General features: G+C 49.3%; 8 protein-coding genes across 8 annotated transcripts; 3 read left to right on the top strand and 5 right to left on the bottom strand.

The window, feature by feature from the left end:
- Positions 1 to 22: 22 nt before the first annotated feature.
- On the bottom strand, positions 23 to 6,097 carry KY384_008334 (uncharacterized protein; the record flags this gene model as incomplete). Its single annotated transcript, XM_044816823.1, has 4 exons — positions 23 to 3,482; positions 4,757 to 5,462; positions 5,529 to 5,542; positions 5,907 to 6,097. The coding sequence occupies 4 exons, from the start codon at positions 6,095 to 6,097 to the stop codon at positions 23 to 25; spliced, it is 4,371 nt and encodes a 1,456-aa protein (XP_044666188.1).
- Positions 6,098 to 8,190: 2,093 nt separating this feature from the next.
- KY384_008335 (uncharacterized protein) lies at positions 8,191 to 10,310 on the bottom strand (the record flags this gene model as incomplete). Its single annotated transcript, XM_044816824.1, has 5 exons — positions 8,191 to 9,184; positions 9,238 to 9,376; positions 9,468 to 9,966; positions 10,015 to 10,091; positions 10,151 to 10,310. 5 exons carry the CDS (start codon positions 10,308 to 10,310, stop codon positions 8,191 to 8,193), a joined length of 1,869 nt encoding a protein of 622 aa, XP_044666189.1.
- A 2,939-nt stretch (positions 10,311 to 13,249) lies between these two features.
- KY384_008336 (uncharacterized protein) lies at positions 13,250 to 14,701 on the bottom strand (the record flags this gene model as incomplete). Its single annotated transcript, XM_044816825.1, has 3 exons — positions 13,250 to 13,673; positions 13,721 to 14,255; positions 14,488 to 14,701. 3 exons carry the CDS (start codon positions 14,699 to 14,701, stop codon positions 13,250 to 13,252), a joined length of 1,173 nt encoding a protein of 390 aa, XP_044666190.1.
- Positions 14,702 to 15,150: 449 nt separating this feature from the next.
- KY384_008337 (uncharacterized protein) lies at positions 15,151 to 16,800 on the top strand (the record flags this gene model as incomplete). The annotated part of the gene is made up of 2 exons (XM_044816826.1): positions 15,151 to 15,348; positions 15,382 to 16,800. The coding sequence occupies 2 exons, from the start codon at positions 15,151 to 15,153 to the stop codon at positions 16,798 to 16,800; spliced, it is 1,617 nt and encodes a 538-aa protein (XP_044666191.1).
- Positions 16,801 to 17,171: 371 nt separating this feature from the next.
- KY384_008338 (uncharacterized protein) lies at positions 17,172 to 18,035 on the bottom strand (the record flags this gene model as incomplete). The annotated part of the gene is made up of 1 exon (XM_044816827.1): positions 17,172 to 18,035. The coding sequence occupies one exon, from the start codon at positions 18,033 to 18,035 to the stop codon at positions 17,172 to 17,174; it is 864 nt and encodes a 287-aa protein (XP_044666192.1).
- Positions 18,036 to 19,935: 1,900 nt separating this feature from the next.
- KY384_008339 (uncharacterized protein) lies at positions 19,936 to 20,739 on the top strand (the record flags this gene model as incomplete). Its single annotated transcript, XM_044816828.1, has 1 exon — positions 19,936 to 20,739. One exon carries the CDS (start codon positions 19,936 to 19,938, stop codon positions 20,737 to 20,739), a length of 804 nt encoding a protein of 267 aa, XP_044666193.1.
- Positions 20,740 to 21,265: 526 nt separating this feature from the next.
- On the bottom strand, positions 21,266 to 23,057 carry KY384_008340 (uncharacterized protein; the record flags this gene model as incomplete). The annotated part of the gene is made up of 2 exons (XM_044816829.1): positions 21,266 to 22,670; positions 22,846 to 23,057. The coding sequence occupies 2 exons, from the start codon at positions 23,055 to 23,057 to the stop codon at positions 21,266 to 21,268; spliced, it is 1,617 nt and encodes a 538-aa protein (XP_044666194.1).
- Positions 23,058 to 24,266: 1,209 nt separating this feature from the next.
- On the top strand, positions 24,267 to 25,287 carry KY384_008341 (uncharacterized protein; the record flags this gene model as incomplete). The annotated part of the gene is made up of 2 exons (XM_044816830.1): positions 24,267 to 24,481; positions 24,564 to 25,287. The coding sequence occupies 2 exons, from the start codon at positions 24,267 to 24,269 to the stop codon at positions 25,285 to 25,287; spliced, it is 939 nt and encodes a 312-aa protein (XP_044666195.1).
- Positions 25,288 to 25,689: the final 402 nt, after the last annotated feature.

Raw genomic sequence — 25,689 nt, forward strand, 5'->3', positions numbered from 1 at the left:
CCTGCCTATGAATACCAGGTCCTCATATTCCGACGGCGCCACTACTGGTTGTCTCGGCGGAAACATTCGATATGAGCATCTCTTCCACCATCTTTGCCCCCTCTTTTTCCATCTGATCATCGCTACGCTCGTCAGTAAGTCCGGCAATGCGGTCATCAAGTGCCAATTTAGTCTGTCCGAGAGCATATATTTGCTCTTCAATGGTGTCTTCTGTGATGAACTTAACGACTTCGACATCTCGGGTTTGGCCAACACGGTGGGCTCGGTTCTCGGCCTGCACGTCATCTTGAGGATTGAATGATGAATCGAAAATAACAACCTTGTTTGCACAGGCCAGATTGATTCCAGCACCGCCCGCTCTCGTGCTCAAAAGGAAAACAGGGATCTCCTTGTCTTCATAGAATTCATCGATCATTGTTTGCCGCTCTTCAACCTTCGTCTGTCCATCAAGACGAAAGAATCGAATAGCCAGTGTCTCTAGGACGAGCTCGAGTATATCCATGACCATTACAAATTGGGAGAAGACAAGGACTTTATCACCATTCTTGACGTATCCCGCTAGAAGCTTCGAAAGAGCATTAACTTTTCCGGAATCCATCCATTCCTCCTTCTGTAGCCCAAACTTGGACATGGTGGATGGATATCTGTCACAAAAAGTATTAAGTTCGTAATCAGTCATAACCTTCATGTCTTCATATACTAGGTCAACATTACTATCTCGAAACTCCTTTTCTTTCAGACACGCCGAGGCCATTCTCTTAAGGAGTTGATCGGTATAAAGCCGGCGGAACAATAATGGATGAATTGCAGCCTGTCGCAAAACCATCATGATGTTCAAGCTTTCCCCGCTGGTGGACAATCCTGCTTGTCGTTTGGCATGTATTTGGAGAGCCTTACCCTTTTCGAACCTATAGATTTCACTTTGGGATTCTGACATAGTACAATATTCAATCCTCCTATGCTTTTGTGGCAGATGCTTCAAAACATGTTGCTTTTTACGGCGGAGCACGAACGGCGACATCATCGACTTTGCACGAGCGATGCGCTGGGTCGATAGGAGGGCAGCGTGCGACTCATCGTGCTCATTGGTACGGGCCTTATGATTAAAGATGAAATTTAGATCATCACGATGCTCTCGAAATGTAGCTGGTAGAATAAATCCGAGGAGTGATATTAGCTCCTGAAGATTGTTTTGCAATGGTGTGCCCGTCAACAGCAGCCTAAATGTTGCAGGAATCCTCATGTATGCCTCGTAGCCGGCAGACTTACTGTTCTTCAGCATATGCCCTTCGTCGTAGATACAGCACACAAATCTCATCTTTTTCAGGAACTTATTATCATGCCTGACTTTTGCAGTCACATAAGTAGTAACAACGGCACATATAGAGTCTCTATCAGCTTCGATCTGTCTTTGAATTTGGGGCCGTTCATGCTGGCTGCCGTGATAAGGAACGACTTTCAATTTCGGGCAGAAGATCGAGAACTCTCGAAGCCAATTCTCCAGCGTTGAACTGGGCACGACGACCAGATGGGGACCTCGAATACCTTTCTGCATAAGGTGGGCCAGGAACGCAATGACTTGGCAAGTCTTTCCCAAACCCATATCATCGGCCAGGATTGCACCAGAAAGACACTGGTCATAGAGCAGCGCAAGCCAATTGAGACCCACAAGTTGATAATCTTTAAGGCAGACGGCGTCTGACATATTGGAGGGTTGGCTAAGAAAGCCTTGCTTATGTTGGACTGCTGCAGGCAATGCGTTGGTTTCGTTTTCTGCGTCAACAGAAACGCTCCGACTTGTTGGTGTTCCAATGCCAGAGTCCTTCGTGGTGTTGCTGGCTGTTTCTATGTCGACGATTGCAAGTTCACCATCTCCTTTCCTAACATCGTCTAGATTGACACCCCACTTACGTATTGCCTTTTCTATTGGTCGTGCAAGATCGCTACATTCCCTTATGATTGCATCAACAGCTTCGTAACCTCGCCACATATCCAGACACTTGTCAACTACCTTGTCGCCTATTGGCTTCGCACTTTTCGCTCCTTCCCTGGACTTTGTAGAGCTTACGGAGACCATCCTCACTTTCCCGAGTGTAGCAAATGGCTGATGAGACACCAACAAATTCGCCGTAGCTTCTGGTACAGCTGCAATATCGATGAGATCTGCGGTCGAGCATGAGTTCAAAAATTTCAAAAGCCTCTGCTCGAGGCCATCGTCATGCTCCTGACCAAACCCAGAATCATATGATTCAGACTCTGGAGTAATTGATCGCTGTGGAAGTGGATCATATGGCTCTTTGCTCTTAGGCAGTCCAATTGGTGATACAGCTGCTGGAGACTCGTTCTTGCGGCCTTGTACGAGCCGCTTACGAGCTTTCGGGGGTGGGGTCAAAGGGGATGTCAGTGCTGATACTGGTAAAGATGGAATGTCAGCCTGAATAGATTGTGTTGGTGCCCATTTTTCGTGTATCTTTTTTGCCGGCGCTTTTAGCTGTTGCTTAGCTACTGGTTTTTTCAATTGAGGTAGCCCTCTTTGTTGTGTTGATGATATAGATGTTTCCTCCTTAGTAAGATCGATCGTAGGACTTTTCCTGTCCCCTTGAGCAACCAGGAAATCTATAGCGTCATCAAAGTTATTTCTCTTCTCGAGAAGTGCATTCCTGCATTCGAGGACCGAATTCATTGGCAGGATTGTTCGCATTCGTTTGACCTTTGCTCTAACCTGGTAATCAGCAATACTATCGACGCTAATGTCGTTTAGAGGCTCTGTAGGGTTGTATGTAGACTTTGAAGTGACCTCTCTGAACTTATCAATGCTACTTGGCTTTTTAACCTTGTCCGTTGTAGTCTTGAATATACATGGCTTGATGTCGGCCTTGGGATACTGAGACTCCTCGTCCGAGCTCCCAACCAGGTACCTGGGTCCATCATCTTCATCACTCAGTTCGATCACGGACGAATTTTGCTGAAGTGGCGAATGGCGTTGTCTGATAATTCCAGCAGGGGGGCGATAAGACGTCCCTGCTGGAGCCAGCGATGTCGCTAGCCCAACACTCGAAACTGATATTTGCTTTGGGGAGGGTTTCAGTGGTGAACTAGCGATAGATGGTTTGGCAGGTGACGAGGCCTGAACCTGTACCACCGATACTTCGCCTGTTCCATCGCTTTGAGGCGTGCGGTCTCTATCGATGATTTGGGTAGGCTGCGTAACGAACTGTGTAGTGAGATCATGAGCGAGGACCCTTGTGGGAAGAGGAACGGTCTCGATGGTATTGAAAGTCTCAAAAACATCATCGCCGCTGTCATCCTGCGAATTGTAACCTTTGGACGCAAAATCACCCTCAATTCTCCGCTTCTTTCGCGGTGTCTCAGTGATTGACTCCATAACTGTCAAACTGATCAAGCCCTGGATGGAGCCTCCTAGGTACCGGATTGCATCATATAGGGATGTGCACAGTGATTCGTGAAAAGGCCGAGTCCAACTGTTAAAGGTGTTGAGACTTATATAAGGCCGACAGTGTTGTACGCTCGGAAAGGCAAGTGATGTAGGGTGTGACACACTTTCTTTATAGGGCAGTCCAAAGCGATCAGTTCAATGACCGATACCTACCAAAAACGCGTTGGTGGACGAAAATTGCAATTAAAATTGCTAGAACTAGCCGGAGGCTGCCTACGCCATTGTGCAGCGCCTTTATTTACCAAGTCCTTTAGCTTCGTCTTAACCTCTCGGCCACGCCTTTCCAACGGACTTTAAGAGCATGCACTCTGGACAGCAGGAGGAGGCTGAATCTGCAACCGCGGCATCATGACGTCCAGACGAATTGTGTCTACGGAGAAGAACATTCTTGACCAAGACGACAAAAATGATCCTCCTCCACCTCCAGGCGGCTCAAGCATAGCGCCCGCCGTACCTGCGTATGTTTTCTTCGACACACTCCAGTCAGATTGGCTGATCACCGGGGGTATAAAAGGAGCGTCATCGTAAAGCTCTTGGGTTTCACCGCTGCTATGGTTCTAGGACCCATAGGGACGTATTTCATCACATTGAACACAATTTTTCGAGGTGGGGCAGTCGTACATTCCAGCATTGCATTGCTGATGCACTGAAAGGGAATTCTACGTGGGCCGGTGCTACAGCGGCGATCATGGCCAATGTCGTTTTGATTGCATATGTCGTCGTCGCCTTTAGGGACGACGAGAGCGAAAGGATCGAAGCAGAAGAAAAAGCACGGAAAACTCAGTAGGATCCGCGGAAATCAGCTGTTTGCTCGACAGGTCGAGATCTGTATTGAAAGCAAATAAGAGAGATCAAAGAAATTCGACCGAGGGTGGTTTGACCAATAATCATGATATCTGTTATGAGCAAATCTGGAGTAAATAAGTTCTCTCTCTATCTTTATCTCATTCAAATTCATATTCTTGGGTATTTCCGCTGACTCTGGATACGGACCAAATCATCGATGTGAAGGGATATAAGGGCTCATAGAGACTCAGAGACTGCCGTGGTGCAACAGATGTCCAAATGAAATAGTCACTAGATTGCGAAAGCATAACGCCATCAATTGTGCATTGAACTGATGCTAAGACACGGAGCGTGTGGAAATCATGCTCTTAGTGATGAGATCAATGAACTCCTCCTTCCTATCATGAGACCGATTAACCATGTAGTAATATCCAATTATTCATCGACCCATCGGTGTTTCCATGTACTTTCATTAAACATGCACCACGCCTTCATACCGGAGAGTTTACCTACGATCTGCTGAACCGCTTCTTCAGCCAACTCTTGCGCTTTTCATTGTCTGCAACCGGTGGTGGTTGATTGTACTCTCCTCGCCGCAGCTTTGAGCCGTACCCAGAGTGCTTGCTAAGAACTCGAGGAGGAACGCCCTCTTTCGGAGGCGGAGCTGGGCGACCGTGAGGTGGTACCCTGGGTGGACCACCATTTGTTTGAGGCGGCATCACATTGCCGTTAGTCATCTGCGATTGTCCGTATCCCGCTTGACCATAACCAGGACCAGGAGTGTCATGGCTATATTCCTCCAAAATTGGGCCACCAAATTGGGGGCCTCCACCGAACCCGCTGAAGCCATATGCCTCGCCAGGATCAGGCTTTGGCGGAGGTTGAATCCTGTCAATTGAGCTATTCTCACTGCTTGGATCGGTGGAATTTCCCCAAGGCTCCGTTACATGACTTCCGTTTGTGCTGGTTCCAACGGTGTCGTACGATTGATGATGGACGTGCGAGGGATAGACTCCGTTCTGGCCACTTTGAAGAGCCTTATTGCCATAGAGCGCTGGATCCGAATGATTGCGTGGACCGAAGCGGCGATTCGGGCCACCATAATACGCAGTAGATGGGGAAGACCCATTGTCATAATAGCTGTCAGGCCTACTGCTCCCCGTGCGGTCTCCGTGGTGATTTCCGCTCTCATAAGGAGCTCGTCTCGGAGGTTGAGGTCCTGAGTCGTGTTAGCATGACCATCCAGTCAGAGTAACTTATCCACAACGGACATACGTGTACTTACCATTAAAATAACCACTAGCTCGGCGCGCCTGTGCGTTCATAGGGTTTGGAGTTTCTGACGTTCAATTATCGGCATTTTGTTGATACCATTTTCACTCAACGGAATCTCACCTGACCTGTAAGACTGCCTCCTGCTGTAAGAGCCATCTATAGCGGCCTCAAAAGATCTGATGGTGTCAAGAGGACGCTCAAGACGCGGCCGAGTTGGATTCGATCGGTCAGCGTCAACTGCGTCGAAGTCAGAAAATGGTTTTCTTGGACTATCTTTGCATCCAACCTATGGGGTTTCCGTCTTGGTCACGGTGCTCTATATCCCTAATCGAGGTACCGATCGTAGTCTGGCTATTCGCAACGGCAGCTGGAATTTCAATGAGCTCACTTGTTCTTCGTATCGATGCCGCAGCGGTACTTGCCTGGTTCGGCTTCATTGATTGCTTTGGAGGGATCTGCCTTTCCCGTAATGTGCATTTTTCGCTTCTCTTGCGGCGATTCCGCGGCTTCCACCCGAGGGATAGACGAGCTACTGCTCTTGCGGAAGCTCAACCTCGAACCCGCCCGACTTCTGGCCATGATTCCAAGCGAGTGACAATGCTACACCAGAGGAAGTGAATGAGGTTGAGAGATAATGGTGATGACAAGCTTTAGATAACAATTATCTCTTGGTGAAAGTCCCATACAACGACAAGCCTGCAGAATGCTTGAAGTCCCCGCCAGCAGCTGACGTGGCTGGAGATAACGGGATGAGATGAGCGAACGGACGTCTATTCGAATGAGATAGACAAATGAGAGATGAAATAGAATACGAGAAGATTAGCAAGAATGCTCGAAAGGGCAATAATGAGAAAGTTCCTACAGAAGAAAAAAAAAAAAGAAAATGGAAGAGGTGGTGCTGGCTACACTATCGCTGACGCAAAACCCGTGGCTGTGCGCTAAAAAGTCTATCTTTCCCGCCCAAACCACCTCCCGTTCCGGCCTAGTCCAGACCCTGAAGGAGCCTGGCACGCTCCCAACGCAATCCTCTGCAAATGGGCGAAGGCTCTAGACACGGGAATGGTGTGACTTGCTCCATGTTACTGGCCAGATGTATTCCGCAAACAGATGGCCTACTAAACTGTCTTTGCGCGCTCAAAGTCCAGTAGCTGCAAGTGCATGTAATACCACCATATTCTTGAAATTTGATAGATACGAACCCGTCGGACCACTTTCATGCTGCTGAGGACCGACAATCAGATAGATTGATGGATTAGACAGAAGCTGAATTGCTCAAATGCTGGGGCCAGCGACTTGACTTGAGTTGCTGTGACCTCGCGTCCAACGTCTCCTTTGCCTGCGCTGTCTTTCACTTTCGTTCTCAGCCCTTACACCTTCTCCCCCATGCCCATCGTAGAACCGGTCATATTGAAGACGGGTATAACATGATTCGGACCGACGCGCCGAACGTCTTCGGAGGTAGGTTTCGTCGGAACTGTGTCCTAACTACGCCGGAGTTGCCTGCGAACCTAACTTAAACGTCGTTCAACGGACCATATGCCTATTAACGTACCATGAGGCCGTGTGATCTTTCCCCAAATGACTCGAAACTTGGAGCCACGGACTTCTCGCGAAGCTCTGTAGACGTAGGCAATCTTCTTGCCAAGATAGAATCTAGCCCCCATGTCAACCAAGATTGTATGGCACGACCAATAGAGCACTCACTTTGCCGCTTGAGGAGTATCGACACCTTCGATCTTGACTAGACTATGAAGCGTCAGCGCTTGGTAATGTTGAAACCTATCTCACAAGCTGCGTACCTCGTGCCTGGGTTTGTATTGCGTTTCCCCCGCTGATAGCTCAAATGACGGCCTCTATCCAGGTCTTAGCATCCACATGCAAGAATTTACCCCATTGTCGATAGCAAAGTTTTTCTCCAAAGTCTATGGGCGTCGGAAGGGTATAGCTTACTTGACATATACTGGATCGGTTAGCATCATTTGGTTAGACGCTGTCGAGAGCCGTTTGACGGTTTGGTGGGAAAGATCAGGAAACTCGCATCTTGACTTACATCTATGCCCTGATTCTGAAGGCATCGTGTCAGGTTAAGAGCAACTCGATCGGCATTCGCAAAGGGAATAGGGACGTCTGAAGTACTACTACTTAGTGTGCGAAACTCAAGCGACTTTTCGGATCAATATTTCTCCGGTACCGCCAATCTTGGCGAAGCCTCGCCGCCTCAGCTCCGCCTCGTTTCGCCTCGCTCACTCCCTCTCGTCATGTCGTCACAGGATTCAACAATGACTGTCAGTCAGCATTGTGCACAGCCTTTTGACCAATGCTGGCTTTGCGAAGCTTGAAAGCCCACCTCTCAATTCAGAAATGTCTGATGAAAAGTTGACTGAAAAGTAAATATAAAGACGATGTTAGGATGTAGGGCAGCTACATACGGCCGGGGCTGGAAATTTAGACATCTCGCCATCAGATCGGATAAACTTCGCCCATCGTGCAGGTGGTAGTGATTGCATGAATCTACATGCTGCAATCTCATGGAACAGCCTAATGTATATTTGTCACATTGATACTTCTGTAGGAGTGCCTATACACCTTGCAATATTCAGCTTTTCTTGCGAATACAAATACCTGACTCGTTGACTTAAACTATCTAAATGAAAATATACATGAATTTTCCATCATTCTTTGCACACAATAGCAGGCTTGCATTGATCACCGGGGGCCATGCCTTCAGGATAGTTGGTACAACCACCCGCTCCACTCCGACACAATTTGGTAGGGAGCGTCGCCGGAGCAGTAAGGGTACATTCCTTACAGTCACCATAAATAATGGTATCAGGCTTGCCTCCTACGATCGCGTTATATCCAATATTTTCCTCCCTTTCTTCCAGATAAGGATCTATGTTCATTAGTTGTAATGCACATAATGACACTACCGACTCTAGATCATTTATGCCAAACTGCATGACATCCCAAAAAGCTTTGGTTCCTGTGCCTTTGTAGCCGCAAGCACAGGGCCAAGGGACATAGCCACTTAGCGATGGCGGTTGGTATCCACCAGAATTTGACCAATCATAGGTCCAAAAATTTCTGCCTTGATCGCACACTGGCAAAGTCCATGTACCCGGGGTTGTGCCAATGAGTTCAAGCAGATCATACGTGTTATTGGAGGCCCAGTCTTCCACGTACTTGGAAAATGCCAGGTCGTCTTTCGGCATGATTGTTGGGGGGTTTGCATACGGATCTGGGTTCAGCGCGCGGTATGCCTTTGCAGATCCTGCTGTAGGCCACCATTGATCGATACCGTATGTTGGCATCTTGTCGAAACCTTGAGGTGCCGTGAGAGGCGGGTTGCGACTTGTTTTCAATGCTGACATCCAGTACACTCCTTTGTCAGCGCAGTACTGTGTGGTATTTGGTGCCATCTCTGTCAACGCCTGGCACTTAGATGAAACTTCGTCGTCGTCTAGGAACGTATATGACACATGGACATTGTATCTGCATCTGATTAGCCTCGCCTGCTTACGAAGGAAGAAAATCTCGTCTACACACCCTGCACCTCCTAACCAGATGTTGTTGACTTGCCTTGAAATTACATCTGCAGCGATAGCCGTTTCGTAAAGGAACCGATCCCAGATAACCTCCACGTATTTTCCGCCTTTCATCACGTCACTATAATGACTATTAGCACTATCAATGTGAGAAGACCAATGCAATTCTCATACAGTAGCTGATTTGTGGCATTGACATCGCCAACGTCAAAGGTCATTAACCTATCATTCGTGTCTTGTATTATCAAGGAATGGTTTTTCATGTAAGTTGTCACGGCAGCGCCATCCATCAAAATCTTTGCCTCAGGAATTCCTACCACCATGTTAATTATGCTTTCAGTTCTAAGGACCTCATGAAGCCTACTGTTGTTTATCGACTTGTTGCCAGATCGAATTCGCCATACCGCACAAAACACCAGGCGCAACAAACCCAGCATTACCAATCCAACCGGAGTCTGATATCCTGGGGTTCTTCTTATCTGGCTTTGTAAAAACGGGGATTATTGCCTCAGAGCCAGCGCCCGTATTGCCCCCATTGTTGCCTCCAGTCGGTGGTGGTGCTACTTCAATGGCATCAGGATCTCGATCTGAATTAGGCTGTACATGTGGTTGATTTGCACCTGGCTGGACGACCGTTGGTGAAGCTTCTGCTGCACTCCCTGGAACCTTGGTGCCTGCGCTGCCCACTCGACCGGCTTTGGCTACATCTCCGGCTCGCATTCCTATCGACGCGGCAGTTCCAATCCCTTTAATGGCAAGTCCAATTCCAAAGACGGTAGATAATGAGCCTAGGATGGATAAAAATATGGCAAGCGCTGCATCGTCACTGTCTTGTTTCGAAAAATCCCCCACAATTAACGAAGTCTGCCCAAGCTCATATGCAGTGTCGGCCGTAAGGACACCCTATGGGCTATTCAGGTCTTAATGTCTCGAAAAAGGGTCTTAACCTACAACGATCGCGTAATGTACGCCGTGCATATTATACAAAGCTTGCCACATGAAGTAAACCCATCTCGGCATGTTAGGGCCTGTTTGTTCCTGGTCAACTTTCATATTGCAGCAAAAGCACAATGGGCAAGGGTCTTACACGCTTCATCAACAGATGGAGGAGCTGGGCAATTGGCCAGCTCACCCGCAGGGGTCAGTTGGCAAACAACTTTGCGGCCCCCAGCAGCAATGGACATGAATTGTCCTACCAGCCCCGTAACTCCTACAAGAGTCCCATATTCTGAGCCAATTCTTGGCATGGCGGTTGGGTAAGTGCCTCGTGCGAGAGTCCCTGTCGGAGCTTGCTTGTTGAGATCCAGCGCCCCTGGCAAAAAGTAAAAGTCAGCTATGTGCATCGAAGGTCGTGCTCAATTGGCTGTCTGAATGCCCGCCATAATCTTGGTGCATTGCTTAAGGGGTTCATGCCTGGTGTGGACCCTTCAGAGCCACTCGATCTGTTGCAGAACGAAGACTTGAGATGGCGACCCACGACAACTTCAAATCAAGATCTAACAAATGCACAATCACATGGGCGAAGAGACATACAGGGCATGAATTCTTCATCAACGTTAGCGTCTTTCCAATTTTCCAATGTCGCATTCCAATTAGCGCCAGAACAGAAGAGGCGTCTAGCGCAAGCAGGTGTGTAGAAACAAGCGTAAAGTCGTAAGATCCGTCGCTCTGGTCACCACCAATTGCGAGCACATAGATGTGGACGTTTGGCTGCATGGTTTTTGTGACAATCAGAACCCATGATCCATCGGGCTGATGGGTAATGTTGTCACTCTGTTCCTGGTTCGCAACGCCAGAGCCATAATTAGTACTAACGCTGCTTTGACAGGACGCCTTTACGTCCTGCAGCCGTACATCATGGTTTGTGGTGAAATTCCATGTAGAACCTTCCTCCCCCCAACCTCCTTTTGTATTAGCTTCAATGAAGACCGAGCCAGTCTGAACGGCATACTTCGAGGAGAATGCGACAGTCGTTTCAAAACACCGTGATGGTTGGAGCACGCTAACGGTAAGAGAGGTTTGATATGCTGGAATGCTAGACCGAGGCGTAGATGAAACGTCTTCAGAGGCTTTCGGAGTGGGGCAGGCCGTTGGTATTGCAATCACCAAGTCACCTTGAGGTGTCGTGTAGGGGTTACACCTCCAGTTCGGATCCGTTGTTTTTCCACCGCTCAGCTGAACGTACTGTCTCCCATCAGGACATTTGCAGACTGCGGTATGGGTCGCCGTGACAGTAGTACTTGAACAACTGAGCGCAGAAAAAGAGAAAGATCTGCCGAGCGTTGAGCCTCGGCGAAAGGTAATAGAATTAACACTTACTGGTCCATGACACAGGCACCAGGAGTCCATGATGAGACTGGCGCAGAGGATATCTGTCCTGAAGCTGGGGTTGGATTTGATACTGCTTGCCTTTCCTGCAGGACTGCTGTAGGCTGAGAACGAGAGAAATGGTGAACCCTTTTCTGTCCGATAGCATTAGCAAGCTGGCATGTAAGTTGCCAGTACACCAGGCAACAGGCGACAAGGGTCCAAGAACCCATCCTCTGCGATTCTGAAAAGTTTCTGCAAGAGACAGAGGGCTCTTGAGAGATAGCAAAAGCCCAAGACCGACCGTGAATCGCTTGAAGAGAAATTCAATAGTCTTTTATAAGTCCCGGTACATGGAATAACCAGCCAATCGAAACCTGAAGACGGCGGCTCCACATACGCCTCCTCAAGAACGATAGTACTCAGGAAGTTGGCTTACTTCATGAAAGTGAAACCAACAGACGGTAACTTCCATCACAAGATGGAAGAGCAATTACGGGGCTTGATAATACTTGGCCTAGAACAATGTTGTTCATGGCGTACAAACCCCGGATGAAGGAGCTAATGAACAGAAAATAAGGACAGAAATTCAGGGCCATAACGATGCGACTCTTTATATTGTGCAGAAACAAGGATACGATATAACGATTCGGGGAAAGCGCAGTACAGTGGGAGTATGACCATAAAAGCGACCATGACTGGATCTTTGGCGGATTTGCATCTCGCCAGAGTCGATAAAGCTCGCTCCCTAGCATACAGCAGATCCTGACGATTGATAGTTTACAAATGAAAAGCATGTTGAGGTAATGTACTGATCCTAACATGTGAAGCTCATCCAGCAAGCTGATTGGAGCCTTGGTGTCCATGCACTCGCAACGGGAAGTGCTTTGCTTCTGGCGCCGTATCATTTTGAGGGAAATATACTCGGTTGGTCGCTAGTTCGCAGTTCATCAGATGCCCTGGTTTTGTTTATTTCTTTGGACAATTCGCGGATCATGATCCGAGCACCTCAGTCTACGCTATTCCCAATCAAGCAAGAATGCCAAGCCAACTCGCCCATTTCTCCATCTTGTTATTCCCCAGATTTCCACGCCGCAAGCAACCCCGTTCTTCCTGTTTCAGCCTCTCTCAGCATCGTCAACGACGACATTATTCGAGCCGGAGATAATCAAATATCACTTGGAAACTTTGAGAACTAGGCCAACACTAGAATATTCGATTACTGTGCTTAGATCGCCAATTGAATTAGTGCAATTGTATGGTGACTGGCTCGGCTGCACTCTTGAAAATCGCCAACTAGATGCCAGAAAGCATGATAAGATAGCATGTTGAATGTTGTGAGAAGGTAGGCTGGAAGGCTGATCTCGAAACGAATGGCCCGCTAGGTATCAAGGATCATGTATACCTAGGAGCTCGATACTAGTACTTGCCTCGAGATTCATACCATGCCGTCTACATTGCGCATGAGTCAACAAGCTTTCCTGTTTTGACCAACAATCGGAGGTACAGCCTTCCCTGTGGTAAAGACCGGCTAAAATGCCAGGACAAATTGGCTTCATGTCGACATACAATAAGCATAGCCACGGCGCAGTCGCTGCCAGAATGGTAACTTTTGCGTTCATGAGATCAAACAATGTGGAGGATAAGGCACGAGAGAGTTGTTGGGCTTTGCCCACCACTTCTGTTGTTCTGCCCTGACGGCCGGTTTGGTCACCCACCCATATAAGTTAGGCCTTCCTACCGAGATCCAATGGATATGGACCGTGAAGAGTTGAGCGCAGGCTGGGGGTGCGGCAAATCAACCTTCTTTCTACAAATGCAAGTATCCCAGGCGCTCCGAATCCCCTTCTAGCTAACATTTCTTGAATCGAGTGCTTTGTCAAGCCTTCAGCATGTCCCCAACCTTTGGTGGCAGTACAAGTCCACTTCTGTCATTCCGCCTGACGAATTCTGCCATCACCTGGGCTGTCTTCGCCGCGCAGTCCTCGTGGACGAAATGCCCGGCTTCAGGGAAAACTTGTAGTTGGTACTTACCTTGCATTTGACCAATCATGAGCTCCTTGTCCAACCTGTCCGTGCCCGCGAGAATCAACAACTTGCCGCCTTTTGCAGAGAGAAACTTGCTTGACAGGCCCGTAAACCACTCGGACCAGTAGCGTTCGGTTTCGGAGAGATTCGTACGCCAGACGAAGGAGGTAGTGTTGGGGCCACTCCCTGAGGTGGATGACGTGGAGACTTGACGAAGTAAAGAGGGAACGGATATTCGTGCTGAGGTCTGCGAACGGATTGTACGCGAACGGATGCTGTAAGCCCATGTGAGAAATGCACATGTAGGAAGAGGGAGACTCACTGCCACTCTATAGCAGCCTGTGTTGAAGTAAAGCTATTGGGACGCTTCAATAAGTATTGCTGCATGCTCTGCAGAGCGTCTATAGCTGAGCCTTCGACGACGTCGAGGACTGCGTAGCCTAAAAGTGCAGCGCCAAGTCTGCCGCTCAGGGCGAGATCTGTGACCACTGCACCACCTAGGCTGTGGCCGATCAATACCAGGTCTGGTAGCTGAGGCCAACCTATATGCTTCTGGGTTAAGTGGATCACCTCTAAGAGATCTTGACTTAGTATTTCGAGGGTTAAATGGATGTTTTCGTCCTCAACCTCTGGCTCGGTCCTAATGACGCTTGTTTCGCCGTGACCGCGAGCATCCAGCGATAGTATGCCACACTTGGGAATTATCTTCCGTATCTCGGACGCAAATAGGGCGAATGATAAACCCGAAGAGCCTGCGCCATGATGTGTTACCAGAAGAGGGCCTTTCTCCTCAGGCGGTAGGACGTAGACATGATATGTGACAGTCTCATGCGGTCGATGAGTCTTAAAGTAGAGCTCTTGACTGAAATATTCGTTCCACGGGAGCGGGTCTTGAGACTTTCGGGCGGTAGAAGGAGATCTTTAGGCAAGTGAACGGCTTAGAAAGATTCTTACAGACGCGGAGAGAGCGCTCTAGACAGCAGAGAAGAGCGAGTAAGGTAACGAGGGGAGAGTTGCACAGCAAGAGAAAAGTCACTTGCGGAGAAGGGGGCATAACCAACCCCCTAGGTCTGGCAAAGAGATGCTTACTCGGCGAAGGTCTGATAGTTCCCGTCGACGAGGCAGATGAGGCGGACGATGCCGAGGAGGAATCATCATCTAACGAAGACCGCTCAGGTAGCGGTCTCAGCTCGTCGAGCCCATCCTGATCCTCTTCATCTGACAGGTCATTGATTGGGATAGGAGGTTCAAATGGCAGGCCAGCCAATTTGGCTCTGGCGAAGGAGCGTTGCAGCTCGCTCATAATAATAGCTTCAGGATGTGTTCAGCAAGCAACGACGAGAGATGGGATTGATCCGAAAGCGGCCTAGAGAACACTTGCATGAAGCTCTAGCACTACAGCACTGGAATGCAGATGCAGCTGTTAGGCGAAGGTCAGAAGGCCTAGAACCCGAGGTCGTGAACAACTTGGGCGGGAGGGTTTTAATTGCATCATTGGCCCGCCCGAGGAGCTTGGCCATTTGCCCCTCCTCTCCCACTTTTCCATGTCTCATCTTGTTTTGAAGCCAACCATCCTCTTTTCCAGTTCATAGGCAGCTTGACGGAGAGCAACTTCCCGTCGCAGCATGCAGAATCGATCGCTTCACCTCCTGCAGTTCTACTATACCCCGAGGTGACCAAACTCGGCCCTTCTGTTTCCGCCCTTCCTGCGTCGTCGTATCAATCCCCCCTCATACCGAGCAGTCTCTGAATATGGTCTCTCTTTGGGGATCGAAGAATGGAGAGCAACGTCAGGCAGAGGAGGAGGGAGAGCAACCTTCTCATGAACCATCAAGACAGTCTGGTGGCGGTGGCCATGAGGCTGATGAACGAACGCGCTTATTGCCACCTCGAAACGACGGCTACCTCGATCCAGACGATCCAGCCGTATGCTTGGCGCTCTCCCATCAAGTGAGAATTGCTTGTTGACAGTGCGGCACGCAGGTTTCTCCGTACAATCTATGGAGTGTCAGAGCTCTTCGCTACGTAAACCTCCTCTTCCTGTGCATCAGCTTCCTCTGGTGGGTGCTCCTCCTCATCTCGATTTTCATCAGCCCACCGTCCATGAATTCTCGTGGCTCCGGATTCTTCGACTTCTCTTACACCACCTTGACCCTCGGGAACCTTCTACTTGCACTTCTCTTCTTCTCTGTTCCGTCCAAGGTCATGGAATGGGGTAGTCTGATCCTAGCATTCTTCCTCTTGGTCGACATGATCGTGATTTGCGCCGTCTCAAGGCTTAGACTTGAAGAAGGATGGCCGGGTATAGCATCAGTCGTCTGGGCTACATTTATGGCGATCTACAACGTGGTTACGGATCGAGTGGTCGCCTGGGGTAAAAGGGAAGAGGAGGTGCGCTTGACAGGCCGCAGAGAGTCTCGTCGCAGTCTGCGTGAATGGTGTGCAGTCTTGACTGCATCAATCATCATGGTTGTCTTGATCATCGTATCCATTCTCCTAACTGCTACGCTAATCCTTCGGGCGAAGGATGCCAGCCTTGCCCCTCCCGGTAAACGTTACGACGTCAATGGAGGCCAATACCAGCTTCATTTTGACTGTATTGGCAATATAACTTACGGCTTAAATGGTAAACCAAACCCGACAATATTGTTGGAAGGTCCTGGTCGTCCAGTCGAAGACTCTTTCACAGGCTGGGTTCATAATGCTTACAAGAACGGAACCATAGATCGCTACTGCTACTACGACCGGCCAGGCTATGCATGGTCGGACAATGCGCCCTCCCCTCACTCGGCTGGAATGACGGCTAATGCACTTGCAGAAGTGCTTGCTCGTGCCGGCGAGGAAGGTCCATGGATTCTTGTCTCTGCTGGAATAGGTGGCATTTATAGCCGCATCTTCTCTGGCTGGCACAAGGCAGGAGTCAAAGGTCTGATGCTGATTGACAGCATGCATGAAGACCTCCTCCATAATGTGGGTAGCCCGACTCGTGGGTTTCTTTTGTGGGCCCGTGGTATCATATCCCCGCTGGGCTGGGACCGTGTCGCTGGTGCTATCAAAGGGCGCAGCTCTGAGGATCGGGTGTATGGACCAGTTGCATATCAGAATGGGAAGTTCATCAAGGCTAGATTGCAGGAGAACTTGGTTGCAGAATCTCTCACAAAGAGCGATGTTAGTCAGGCTAGGACCATTCAAGATGAGAAGACACCCTTGGTTATCATAAGTAGCGGTATCAGAGTGAGAACCGACCGCGACTGGGAACGAAAGCAGAAAGATCTCACCAAGCTTACGGACAATTTACTTGGTTGGGACGTAGTCAATGCCGCACCGCATGAAGTTTGGACCGTCCTGCAGGGTCGAGATATTTTGGAGAAGCGTTTGGGTGAATTAGTGAAAGCCTCGTGAGTATCTGCACTGCAGCTATGCTCGTTTAGTGTTTCAGATTCTGTTCGCTTGTTGCTGTCCAATTCTTCGTTCTCCCTTTTACGGGTCATACGCATATGTGGAATCACTGAACGTGTATGGACAATGGTGGTACAGATTGAAGTTTAAGCGAGTTTTGTATACAAATGTCTGTACATATATTTAGCATTACGAGGTAGACTACTGATCAAGCACACTCATTGTCTTGCTATGTTGATGCAAACTTTATTTCGAACAAGAAACTGCATGAACGTGGCGAAAAAATTGTTCCTCATTTTTTTTTCGATTTCTTAAGCATTAAGTGTGGATAGCGATACAACATAGGAAGGCTTGTAGTAGCCGGCGAAGGGAGATCAGCCAAATGCAGTAGGGGAAACGTCCTTTTGAGACTGTTCAGTAGACGCGCGAGTCCTCCAACCCACCGCTCGTTCTGTTGCTGCGATTTCCCTAGCTAAATGCGATTCCTTTTTCTCAAGTTGCTCGATAGCAGTCAATTCTTGCCATCGCCGAGCTCTGAATCTAAGCTGGGCGAGATAGGACCTTAGGCAGTTAAGCCTCAGACGATTGGGCATCCCAAAGCGAGCTTCATTTTTTACCAGTAGAGTCAAGCGGATGAAGTTCAGGTCAAGCCCAGCGATGTCTATTGGAGCTGGGACGGGTTTGAGTTTGGAGCTCACAGCAGGTCGGCTTGAGTCCTCCAAGAGGTCGGAGAGATAGGGGATACAAAGAGGTAAAGCGAGAGTTTTCAAGCGCGGAAAGCAATCATACGCCGAAAAGTTGTCCACAATTGGCTCTCTGCTAGTCGAAGGGATTATGATTGTTTGAGTATTGGTTAGGATGATGTTGGTGATATCTGGTGAAAAGCAGCCATAAGTACCACTTCGCAGCAGTTCCACTGTCGAAGGTGACATGATGAGGGTCTTTTCACTGAAGAAGGGGGCAATTGCACAGGCTCTGATCCGGCGACATGTTCCAGTGACCGACAGCCACTCGAAAAAGTGCCGACGTTGAGATGAATGAATCTGGGTGAGAAAGTTGGCTCTGGCATGGCCGAGTGGCATGCCAATGGAGCCAGTAGTCTTATGCAAGCGGTTGCCTATTTGGCGAAAGTGTTCAAGGAAGAAGGGGACTGGGTCGCTTTGCGCCAGGTAAAGAAATATGAGGCGGAGAATTTCATTTGGAAGGCTCAAGATATGAGCTCCTTGCGGAATGTTCATGCCGTCGTTTCCTTGAGTCACTGCTTGCTTACCACCTACGTCGATCTTCTGCAATAGCAAGGCTCGTTTCAAGTCTCGAGAACAACACCAATGAATCACGGCCAGCGACGCCGCAGCAGGAACTAGTTCCACAAAGAATCGACAGCAGAAGACCAAGCGTGATGATGATGATGATGATGATGATGATGATGACGATGTTGAACGGGTTTTTCACAGAGAACAGGCAGCAAGGGATGGATGAGGTGGAAACGGGCGGGTGCGGGGTTGGCTGGCTTTTTCTTGGGCGTTCTTCTCCGGGTGGTTTCAGGGAGCAAGCGCGAAGGCTGCCGGCCCGAAGGTGCTTATCGGCGGCGGATGGAGTGCTTACTGCTTAGGGCAAGGTACCTGGAGTAAGGTATTAGAGATGCGGGAGCCCTCGGAAGCCGCTCCAATAAGGGGGAAGGTTAGCCAAGGCAGCAGGAGCACCTGGCCAAGCGACCTTACTTCCTCCCTTCCTCTCGTCAACCCCTTCCTCGACAACACCGCGTCTACTAGACCTGACTGACTTTTTGTCAATGAACATTAGCTCAATCATGTAGATTCAATTGAGCTAATCTTCCTAGGCCTACCAATCATCAGAACAATACGGCAAGAATTCCAAAGTCGTCGCTACACGCGAAGCATTTGGCATAATCAATCCAACGCTTTCGAGTCAAGTAGGGTTACAAAACTGTTGCAGTTGCCTGAAGAATAAATGTTCTCACGCTGCACAGCCACCGGTAAATCATATGGGAGCCCAAGCTTGGTGAGGTCGGTGGCATGTTGGAGGAATCCTTCTACCTCCTTGGATGGACATACAACGTGCTATTATTTCTAAGACAGCACTTACATAACTCATAGCAACGGGCACGTCGACCAATCAGGAATTCAGGCATGATGTCTGTTGTAGCCTCCGAGTCTGACGGATAATAGACTATTGCTTGCTCTGATCGAGCAACCTCGCTCAGCAACCCCTGTTGACTAATACCGTCTACTCTAGCGAAAGTGGCATCTCCTATTTTGAGGCCTACTCCAAACAAAGTCTCTTAATCTTCGTGTATTTTCGTCTAGGAGGCGAGGGATTTTCTTTGTCTGCCGAATGGCTCGAAAAATCGTCTGTTACTTTTCCAAGCCGGAGCACAAAGGCAATTTTGTGAGGGGGTTTAGAAAGGATGCTTTCTCTTGTTCCAAACTTGGGGCCTTGACATTATTGGATTCAGTGCTTTGCTCTGCCCCTTTCACAGAGTTCTGTTGTACAAACTCCGCCTCACAATATCGCTTTGGAGTCCATCACATCTCAGTTTCTGCCGTGTTGCCTGAAAGCGAGTGCTGATGTCTCACTCTGTCCTGAAGATGGCCTGTTCGAGGCCTGCTGCTTTTTTGCTTTGCAGGTTGTATAAAGACGTTCGGTCTATGACAGGCATTCGGTATATAAATCGTCTTCTTGGTTCAGCTTGTTTGCTTCCACGATTTCCCGTCTTTGGAACCTCTTTTAGGGTACCTTACTATATTATATATACATCATGGAGGCCAACCAAGAACGATCTGTTTTCTTACGAGACACAAGTCCTAGTGGTCAGAGTGAATCGGACAGCGACATTCCAAATGGACATCGCTCGGGGGCTGGTCTGGTCCAGGGATCGTCACAGAGCCTTAAAGGATGGAGAAGATTCCTTCCGACGAGGCTGCAAAGCCGGAGAACCAGCAGCACAAGACGTGCCTTTGAGAGATGGCAAGCCAAAGAGCGCAAGCCTCTATCGTCGCTTCTACTTACGCTTGTTGCCTCTATTGTCATTATCCTGTAAAGCTCTCCGGTGGCTAGCTTAAACGATTTTGATGGCTAACCTCCCCTAGCGTCCTTCTCTCCCTTCTCATTTACTATATGATCCACCTCAAGAGCCAAATTCCCCACAATGACATTCAAAGAGTAATTGCCTCATGGGGTCGACCCGACACAATCACAGCCAATCAATCACACTACCCTACAGATTTCAGCCGCGACATCCATCCTATCCCCTGCCATTCCCACAACGACTACGACCGCCGCGTCCCTCTTTACGACGCTCTCGCTGCCGGCTGCCTTTCCGTCGAAGCAGACGTATGGTATTCTCCCCGCGATCTCCTTGTTGGACACTCCCTCAATTCCCTCACCCAATCCCGAACTCTGCAATCCATGTACATCGACCCCCTGATCTCCATCCTCTCCCACCAAAACCCTAAAACAATTGACGGCGTGGAGACCAACACTAGCTCCCTCCACGGCATATTCGACGAAAGTCCCTCCACCCCGTTGATCCTCCTCATCGACGTCAAAACCGACGGCGCCAAAACCTTTCCCTTTGTAGCAAATGCACTGGAGCCATTTCGCTCCCGCGGCTGGCTCACACACTACAACGGCTCCGCGGTCATCCCTGGCTTGATCACCGTGGTGGGGACGGGCAACACGCCCTTCAACCTACTCACGGCAAACACCACATACCGGGACATCTTCTTCGATGCGCCCCTGGCAGACCTCTGGGGCGAAGACGCACCGGCAGATGCTTCCCACCTCTACGACGCTACCAATTCCTACTACGCGAGCACAGACTTCGATAAGGCGGTCGGAAAGCTCTGGCATGGGATGTTGGCGCCGTTGCAAGTGGAGAGGATCAGAGGGCAGGTTGGGGAGGCCCAAAAAAAGGGTTGAAAGCTAGGTATTGGAATACGCCGGATTGGCCGGAGGGGAAGAAAGAGCATGTTTGGGATGTGCTGGTGAAGGAGGGGGTGGGGATGTTGAATGTAGATGATTTGGAGGGGGCGGCGCGAAGGAAGTGGAAAGTTGCTTGATTCTGTTTTTCTCTCCTGGGAACGGGCTGCGTTCAGGATGTGATAATATCTAGGTAGTGTAGGTATGCGCATATACTTAGATGAGCAATGAAACTCAATTGGTACAAATGAAGATGATTCCGTCAGAGCGATACAGTACAGTCGTAGTGCTACTTGGTAGCTGCACGTGAATATAGGTCTCGGCTAAGAATCGATGATACGTGCCGTCTTGTAGCTTTGAACTCTTACTGAAGAAATACAAGCTGATTCCATTTTTCGAGCTTTTTGTATTTTCAATAACCATGTCACGTTACAATCTATACTCTCTAATGCTTTCTACCCTTCGCTCTCTTGCTAGATGCTCTCCGTGCCTTAAGTTGTAAATCTCCGAAGTGATGTGCACTATGTCAATTCGCCCCAGCTCTCCCATACAATGCCGCGATTCGATCAGCCACGGCTTCACCGCTCCAATAAGCACCAGTCGTAGTACCTAGGGCTAGAGTCGGGGCAACATGCTCGCCTGCAAACCAGAGATTCCTCTCCGGACACCCAAACCTAAGGATCTCAATATCTTTGTCTAGCTCCACCAGCCCATCCCTCTCGTAGTCACTAACTTGAAATGTGGAGTACGATCCATTGCCTGCAAGATCATCGTTTTGCCAATCTGTGTTGTAGAAGCTGCTGGGCCTGCAAGTTTCGGAGTCGTAGTTTGGCAGGCGAGAATAGTAAGGCGAAAAGAAAGCCTCGAGTTTGTTGTAATAGCTGGAAGAGCCGACCTCATCATCACGTACGAGTGCAGTAACGTAAGCGCTTGTCGGGCCGTTGACGTAGAAGAGCAGGGTCGCATGATCGCAAGGCTGAGGTAGCGATGCCAGAGAAACACATTCGATCGTCCACTGATGCGGATTGGACTCAGGAGCGTACTCAGGGGTCAGAAATTGGAAGAACAAAGGATGCTCTTTCTTTGAGCTCCCAGATTGCCAAAAGGTGAAGGGAAAGTGGATATACACCTTTTCAAGGCGGCCAAAGCCGATATGATCGATTGCATTGTTTAGTTGTAGGGGAAGCGAGGGTGCAAAAGCCGATTGGTTTCGCTTGAGCCAGCCCAGAGGGGCAGTCATGACTACTTCGTCAAAGGCGCTGCTCGTGCCATCCGTGGTGTCAATCAGGATTGCGTGCTGGCCCTCTTCATGGCTTCGTACTGATTGGATCTTGGTGACCTGCTTCTCCAGTAATATTTCAGCACACGCAAGGCAGTCTCTGTGAATTCTATCGAGAATCGCGGCGTAGGTACTAGCTAGAAACCAATTCTCTGCACCGGATAGGATCTTAGTATCGTCCAAGATTTCAGAGAATATCAGAGGCTTACCGCCTTCAATACATTCTTCTAGCCACATGTATCGTAAGCTTTGCTTCTCGACAGGTTCTCCCACGATGTCACTCCACATTCGAGCCATGTCAAGAATAAGCTTGCTCTTGGGCTCATCGTAGTTCCTTACCTTGATCGCACAAGAAAAATAGTCGATGAGAGATTTTTCGGGCGGAATCGAAAGTCCTCTATCCTTCTGACTATATCGAATAGCCTCATCGATGATGTCCCATGTCTCAGCCGAGTATGCTAGAGCAGTCTTGCTGTCTAGCTCCTGACCCGACCTGTCGTAGATTGGAGAATTTGCAGACTCTCCCTCGGGAGGCTCAAAACAGACACTATCGAGCTCCCGTGCCAATCTCAAGATAGGATTGTTCTTGGACCCATGTATCCAGTTGGAACCCCTGTCAAAGTGAGCTTCCAATTGCGTTGACCATTTCGGGCTATATAGAGAAAATTTACATGTCAATACGATGACCGGAATGCTCAATTTGATGGACCTGTCTGTTGTCAATGGCAGTCCTTGTATCTTGCGTGTGACATACACGCCCTCCTACGCGATTGCGTGCCTCGAAGATCGTGACTCGGATGCCCTTCTCAGATAGCTTCCTGGCACACCTTAGACCAGCCATTCCTGCACCTACTACGCATACATGAGGTGGTTTTGTGCCAGACATAGCCCGAGAGCCAGCTACAGCAGTATCTAATGGGGTCCTGGTATTCGACTTATACCGGATTGGATCGACCGCAAGCATGGCTCGGACTGCTTCCAGACTAGAAGTTTCAGTCTTGGACCTAGAGTATCGTGCATTGTGAGCCAGACATTCCATGCTGGGTTTCGACACGCAAAATCATAAGTGCTGCGAGTGACCATCAGGGAAAAGGTGAAGCAAGACTTGCTCAGCACCAACGACATTCGGCCACTGATGAAAGCTCCGGTCTTTCAAGGTAAAATGCAGCAGCAAAGAGATTGATCAGGAGAACAGCAAAGTGTTGGCAGGTGCTGGTAACCGGGATCACCAAGCCAGAACGCGATTTGCCTCTTCTTGGTGCAATTTCCAGACGGATAAGGTGGGGTCCTTGGTCATGCAGAGAAACCTTGAAGAAAGTCTGACACAGCAGACACAGCAGACGTAGCATTCGATACGGCCCCTATATATTACGATTGGGATCCATGCTCCTGGGCGGGGAAATTTGCCAACGGGGAAAAAAGCCTACCTTGGAATGGTATTTCCATAGCTAATCGTCCGATCTGCCATCCTCACAGGCCTGCGCGACCAACAAAGCGATACAAGCAGCCTGTGCGAGAGAGTCGGTGAGCGATAGGGGCTGGAAAAAGCAGTGCTGGATGCAGGGGCGCGCCTTCGCCGATTTACCAAGAGACGATGATTCCAAAAAGAGACCGAGGCTGGTCGAGTTATGGGCATATAAAGACGTCGACATCAGGTCGCACTGCTTGATCTGCAGGCATCGAGACGAAGGCATGAAGCAGGGTGCCGCAACTGCATGACTGCATGCAGAATACTGGCGGGGCAAAATCAGGCCAGGTACGCAGGAACTCTCATAGGCGGAAAGCGTCTCTTATTCTTGCTTCTTATTTTAGCTGAAAATTCCTTTTTCTCGTCTGGGCAATCCGAAGCCTGCAGACTCGAGGAGGCTTCTGGGCCTGGAACGGCAGATTATCCCGTTTTGCCGTAGCCCAGTGTGAAAATATAGAGCACACATTGACCGAACATAGGTTGAATGCTTCTCGCCGGGTAATGGTGCTGGTCAATCAGGTAGATGAGATGATTTGATCTCGGAGGGGGAGCGTCGATCCAAAAGACGGTAGATCTAGATAAGATTGGATTGGCTAGAGCGCTATCACTTTTCGAGACTAGTCTACCTTTTTGCACCTCTCCCACTTCCACCTACATATCAAAGACCCCTCGGACAAGACCGACTGGATCTCCTGCTGCACCGATAGCTCAATGAGACTCGGCCTGTTGCACAAATGGCTACCGCAAATCCCACTCCATGACAAATGACTTGGTCAAGAGATGAATGATGCCCCGCCTCTGGCTGCCCAACCATCATCAAGCAGCGCCAATGCCTCACCTACTGCGAGTAGCCTTGATGCCCCAAACCCTCCGGCTCAGCCTATGAGCGAAGAATCGCAGGCCTTGCGCGACCACAAAGCCAAGCTCTTTGACCACCTGATCCGCAGTCTGGATATCGCCTTCTACTGCGAGATTTCCATCCTGTACTACGAGGAGTATGTATTGCTCCACATTCCATCCCCGCGAAAGCCCCACGCATCTGTTCCATACCAATTTCCTGGAACTGATCCTTTTCAGCTGCTCCACTTTCCGCTTCCTCATCCGCGCCCTCCCGCATTGGTTTACTTTCACGCCCAAGCCTGAGCCCGCTCCACCAATCCCCTTGACACAGCGTCCTTTCCTCACCACCATCTTTGCCACAAACATTCTATGTGCTATTCTCCATATCCTTTTCACGCCACCAACTGGTGGGGAAGCTGTGAGGTACTACCTCCATGGGGGGCTGATGATGGATTTCGTCGGCCGAAGCAGCCCCGTGAGCAAGTGGCGATTACTGAGTTTGGATCTACTCTGTCTGGTGTTACAGGCGGTGCTATTGAGCGTGATGTTTGAGAAGCAGGAGGATCTGGGGTATCAGAATTCCGAACGGGCGGTGGCCGGGGAGGCGCAAGATCATGATGCTGAAGAAGCTGGCTTACGCCGATCGACAGAATTACCACAAGCATATGAGCTGCAGGATATGCGGCCAGACGCTGAAAACTCGATCGGGATAGATGCTGAAGGAGAAGAGGGGTTGGAAGCTTTTGGAAAAGATGGAGAGTCTCATGCTCTGGACCGGTTCTATACAGGTGATCACAAGATTGTGGACCTGCACTTGTTGAGAGATCTGCGCGCCCAATGGAAGAAGCTTTTGCTTCCTCCCGAGGCTACAAGCTCTTCTAGAGTACAAATTGTGGCCATGGCAGCGAGGAGGAGGCTGTCAAGTACAGTCGGAGGAGACTGGACCTTGCGGAATGGCTGAAATGGCTGAACCTTTACTCGGCTTCTTTCGTCCAGGGCATTGAGCGTTGAGTCTCCCCTTTTGCCTACCTCATCCAGTGGAGGTTTCAAATAAGGCTCTCCCGATAAAGGTGCCGCTCTCTTACTTGCCATCTCGCCGTGTTCAGCTGTGCTCCTAAGGAGTCTCAAATCGATTCTAGATATCGTAGGGCGTTAAAATCCTAGAGTCAAGATGATTATGCCTGAAAGACTGCTGTCATACAAAAATTCTTCCATCTAAAGATATTTACAAGTAATAAAGGCCGAGGGAGGAGTGATATCAAAGGGTGCAACAAAACGTTGCAATTTCCCTCAACAAACAAAGCTTTCAAGTTCTTGCCTCATGTCCGTCGCCCTTCGCGGGACCAGGAACTTTCTTCATCAA

The sequence above is a fragment of the Bacidia gigantensis genome, assembly GCF_019456465.1.
Source record: "Bacidia gigantensis strain McMullin 20006 chromosome Unknown contig_295, whole genome shotgun sequence".
Taxonomy (NCBI): Eukaryota; Fungi; Ascomycota; class Lecanoromycetes; order Lecanorales; family Ramalinaceae; genus Bacidia; species Bacidia gigantensis.